Raw genomic sequence first — 5,444 nt, forward strand, 5'->3', positions numbered from 1 at the left:
TGGATATATATTTCTGATTCCGTTTTCAGACACTTAAACAAGTATAAAAATAAAAGTGATTTGACTTAGCGTCACCCATGCCAACTGTAATTCTTGTATCTTTGCAGTAAAACTGTCAATCAAATGACTAAATGCTTACAAAGTAAGACGACAAGATAAACATAAATATATATTACTGATAACAAGCTGTTTCAGTCGGAGGACAAAATAATGGCTTGGTAACAAGACTGCTACACAGGAAGCATTTCAGCAAACATACACATCATTTTAAAGGTCGCTGTTCATTTTTCGGTGTGAAAAAAAAAAGATTTGTTTAATAAGAGTCCAACATGTAGGGGAAAGGATGTGTTTAAATTTAGCCAGCTTAGTGTGGATGTAGTCTCAGAGTTTTCTCCAGCTCTTTAATTAGCTAGTGAACAGATCGCCTTACCTCTGTCCAGCTGGGTGAGTGTATGTGTGTGTATCCAGCTGCATGGTCTCCAGTCTCTTATCAGTGTAACCACTGGCCCGTACTTAACAGCGACCATCTGGTGCCCATACAGAGCTCGTTTTAGCTAGCAAGCCTGTCTGATCTTTGTGTCAAAACTACCCAGGCCAAATCACTCTCCCTCTTTCTAAAGTTTTCCTTCTCCCCCTTTGCTCTTAAGTGCTTATCTTCTTCTCTCACTTTTTCTTTTGTCTTTCAACTGAATGTTGAAAAGCATTTTTAAACCATTCCCTCAATTCCTTCCTTGCCCTTCTTCCCGACATCACTCTTCTCTTGTATAAGTTTTACTTCAAGCCTCCAATGATTTCTGTAAAGATGCACACTGGCTTAGTGTGTACTACACTTTCCTTAGTGGGCTAACCAGGATCTGATTTTCAAAAAGGGTGAACCAAGAGTACTTTGGTACTTTGCTCACAGTAGAGGCAAAGACACACCATGTAATATCATTAACTATCACATCTTCCAGGCCTGCTTGTAACATAAGAAGGTTGTAAGTCAAGCATATTGCTTTAAAAAGCTGAAAATAAGTTGTTGGGGAAAAAAAGAGCTTCCTCTTGCATGGATACCATTGTCATTGACGGTTTCAAATTGCATCAGATTGTGTCAATTTCCCGTTGCTGCGAGAAACAAGTTTGTCCGTCCATCTTTATCCAATCCTGTGGAGAGGATGAGATCTTTACCCCGCTGCCTTTTGCAAAATTCTCTAGCAATTTTATTTAGGATGTAAGTTTGTTGTAAGATTAGCCAAAAATACAGTGGTAACTCACATATCTCTCGTGTTGGTACCATACTGTACAACTATAGAGGCTACATGTCATAATGACTTTAAAGTGCCCGGTTCTTTTTAGCATTATTTTCAATAATACATTAATACATCAACTTATACTTTAGTATATCAACCTTTTAATCTACTGTATTTTTAAAGTCCTTTCTGCCTAATGCCGTCTTCTCCAGTCCATAAACAGACAGACAGACAGACAGACATTCTCTGTGTCAGCACCGTGTGACATTCCAAGGAACAGTCTAGAAGGGGCTTGAGGACAGAGACAGACTTGGCATCTTGACATCAAATTGCAATACAATCTCTCTTGCCCTCATACACACATAGACACACACCCACACGGACAAAAAAAAACTATCACCTCTGTCTCAAATGTCCCAATAGATCTCTGAGACACGAGTTCCCACAGACAGCTGAAATATCAGAAACCAAGACACAAACCTTTGTTAATATATGAAAACTAGTGCTTTGCCTGACACACATTGGGACATTTTTTTTTTTACCTTAATCGATAAATTTATATCATTTTTTTTCAATGTAGTGTGAGCAGCATAGCACTGTGAGACATTACCAAAATACTGCAAAACATTCTGCAGCCAAAGCATTGTCTGTACACAGATGAACCAAAGAGTGGAGCTTATAGTGCCTCTATGAGTGTGTGTTTGTGTTTTGGACTGGTTAACTATTGGTGGTGCAGGGACAATTACAAGCCTCTGAAACAACCATGTCACACAGCAGGTATTTCCACTGACAGCCAGCTATGCCACTACACACACACACACACACAAAGCAGCAGTCTGGCCTGGCAGTGAAGCAAATGAAGATTGTGTGTGTGTGTATGAGGTAGACAACTGGAGCTGCCGATGCAGCTATTTCTATCCAGGGGTCACTCGGTGCTAGACGGAGTAGACGATGTGTGTTAGCAGCCACTTTATCCTGAGAGCAACAAAACAAATTCCTACAAACAGGAACATTGACCTGATATCCACCAACATCCTCATCTTGAACACTCGTCATTCATAATGGCTGATGTGGATGAAATCAGTATCATGGTTAATATGAATATTTCTCTGTTTGACACAAGAGTCAGACTCAGTCACTTGGCAGAAAACACAGGAGCCCTAACCCTATAACACTAACGGACCACAAGTCAGATGGGAGCATACACAGACATACATACAGTTTCCACGGCAACTGGGAGTCATGGCAAAGGCCACAGTTGCTAGCTACCTGCTGTGTGAAGAAGAAAAAACACAACTCTCCTTCACACATGCGATATGGGATACACCTTAACTGGTTTCTTTTAATTTTTTATCATGATTATCATGTTGTGGTTTGCTTAGCTACAAGGCTCAGTTATTTGGAATTTTTGCCCGTCCATGCCTATTGCATGAGAGGTGTTGTTTCGCCATACACGCGTCTTGAGTAATGCTGATATCTGTAGGCAAATTCCTCTTGTATGTTAGCAGAACCTTCTTTTTAAACATGACCCCCTCGATAGGAAATGTGTCATTCAGTGGAATGCTTTTAAAATGGAAATATTAAATGGTAATAATCTTACGAAATCTGACTTGAGCGTGAACTACAGTTTAGTCCGTCTTCGACACCCATAATGACACATCTGTGTATATAGCCAAGAGCAGATTTTGGTTTTCTTATACGCCTCATATCACATCCAGTGTGGTGTGTCTGGGTGGGGTAGAGTCAAATGAATAAGCGGCTGAAACCAAACTCTTCCCTTGACAGCCCAAGCTGGAACTCTACAATATTTTTTTTTAATGAAAAAAAGTTGTTTGCCAGCCGCGTGGCCTCCCCGTGGTACTGTGGCATCTATCAGCCACACCCTCTAAAATAACAAGCAATCATAGTAAAGTAGAGGTGGGCAGATGGATGGACGGATAGGATGACTAAACAAGTCAACACAGGAATGAATGAGCATTATGGTGTTGTATAACAGAAAAGTCTTTTATGGCATGTAGTAGCCACACCCTCTGCAATAACAAGCACTCACAGTAAAAGAGGAATGGATGAATGAATGGATAGAGGGGAAATTTTGAGGTCATAATGGGCTCAGTGGGACTGACACTAAATTATAGATTGTTGAAAGGCGCAGGAAAGTTGTAATTTGGCATCTAGAATAGTTTAATTCACTGTCACCCTGTATCTCTGTGTTACAGTGTGTCTGTGCTTTCCCCCGCCTTTCACAGAGCAGTCAAAAACACTGTGCTAACTCAGGTCATGTAGAAGGGCAGGACAGATGCAGATTTTCTGGAAACCAGGTTTTAGACAAACTGTTTATGAATACACAGCAACTGAGACCAAAAGATGTTTTATAGTTTTGGAATAGAGACAAGAGGAGACATGTTGTCACACTGCTCAGTGTAAGAGACAACACAAACATTTTGCCTGATCACTTTGAAATAATAATTTGAGTTTATGATTTGAAAATCAAACCATTTGTTCTAACACAGTGAAAGAATTTTGTGTGTGTGTGTGTGTGTTGTCAATCTGGGTGTAAGTGATTGACAGCTCTGTGTGTGTGTCTCTGCATGCAGCATGGACTATGCGGACAGCAGAATGGCTTGCTCTGTTGGAGAGGATTCACACTTCACATCAGATCATCACAACCAAACTGTCTCTTAACACACACACACACACACACACACACACACACACACACACACACACACACACAAAGTGAGAACATATAACTACTCTCGTTCTGATACACTGAACAGAATGTCACAAGAACTCCACGCAGTTTCATACAAGATCTCTATGTATGCCCCCGCCTACTCTGTCTCATGCGCACACACACACACACACACACACACACACACACACACACACACACACACACACAGAGAGAAAGGGACTGTAGTGCTTCAGTCCCACAGAGAACCAGCACCACACTGAGAAGCCAGACAATACTTGTGTCAATCAATATGTCAGGTTTCTACTTAGCTGTCTAGCCTGAGGCCTTCCAGCGGACGGCTTGTTAGCCTGTGTGATGGAAACCGACACAAGCCTCAAGCACATTTACTAGGCTTCAGCTCAGACTTCCCATCACTTCTCTTGACCTGAATATGCATGCAATTGGTAACTCAGTGTATCCCGCTGATTCTCACAGCTTTCAGCCACAGTGGAGGGCTCTGTGAGTGCTAGTTACAGATGTTTCATTTAGAAAGTCAAGCCACGTTTTTCTTCCAGCAGAGAAGACACACAACATTAGTTGACTGTTGTATATTGTACTTAATTATAATTGCCAAACTGTTCCAGTCAGTATTTAGTTGTACAGCAACCTACAAGAGCTACAAAAAATTGTGGAAATGAATAAAAAAGGGAATTTAAATTTACATATCAATTTTAAAGGATTTTCTTAACCTAACTGTATACAAGAGGTTCCTGCCAAATGACACAGTCCTGAAATAACGGTCATTTGACTGCAACAAATCTGTTTCAGATGTCAAATATTTTCATGGTGTTTTAATTGACAATTGATCCCATAAACAGAGAGTGTATATGAGTGTCACATCACACGTCACATGTACTATTTTTTTAAACAAACATGTTCTTTTTTTTTATGTCTTTCAGGCGGGACCAGGGACATTGGATCAGCGCTGACCAGGATGTGTATGAGGCATCGCAGCATAGAGGCTAAACTCAAACACTTCTCCATGTGAGCAATATTACATATCATTGCTTTGTTTTACCCTTTCTAACTGTGAGTTCATATACTCACTCACACTGATTTCAAATGATGCAACATTTGCTTATAATTTTATTCTTGAGCTGTTGCTAAACCATAAAAAGAAAGTTTTCAAACTTTCAAAGAAAAACATCCGATTGGGTTAACGTTTATTCCCTTTTGTAGCATTTCCTTTATTAGTATTGTACAGTTGGCGTACTTTGAACCAAGCTGTTACCCTGACAATAAAACTCCAATAGTGTGGCCTGTTTCTGAATTGTTATCTCACCATGTTCTCCATGTCTTGACATTTTGTAGCGTGGGCGAGAATGCCCCTTTGTTGTGAAATTCTGGGAAAGAGACAATTTGTCTGGCAACCCAAGCATCTATACTGTTTCCGTGTAGTCACATACACACACATACCATTTCTCTCTCTCTCTCTCTCTCTCTCTCTCTCTCTCTCTCTCTCTCTCTCTCTCTCTCTCTCT

General features: G+C 40.4%; 1 protein-coding gene across 12 annotated transcripts in view; it reads left to right on the plus strand.

The window, feature by feature from the left end:
• LOC104920194 (metastasis suppressor protein 1) overlaps positions 1–5,444 on the plus strand; it is a 47,832-nt gene that overhangs the window by 25,598 nt on the left and 16,790 nt on the right. For all 12 annotated transcript variants that reach the window (XM_027286499.1, XM_027286500.1, XM_027286494.1 and 9 more), the window contains one exon: positions 4,863–4,947. In XM_027286499.1, the coding sequence (XP_027142300.1) occupies positions 4,863–4,947 (85 nt within the window). The remainder of the gene's footprint in view (positions 1–4,862; positions 4,948–5,444) is intronic.

Source organism: Larimichthys crocea, chromosome XIII, assembly GCF_000972845.2.
Source record: "Larimichthys crocea isolate SSNF chromosome XIII, L_crocea_2.0, whole genome shotgun sequence".
NCBI classification, from domain to species: Eukaryota; Metazoa; Chordata; class Actinopteri; family Sciaenidae; genus Larimichthys; species Larimichthys crocea.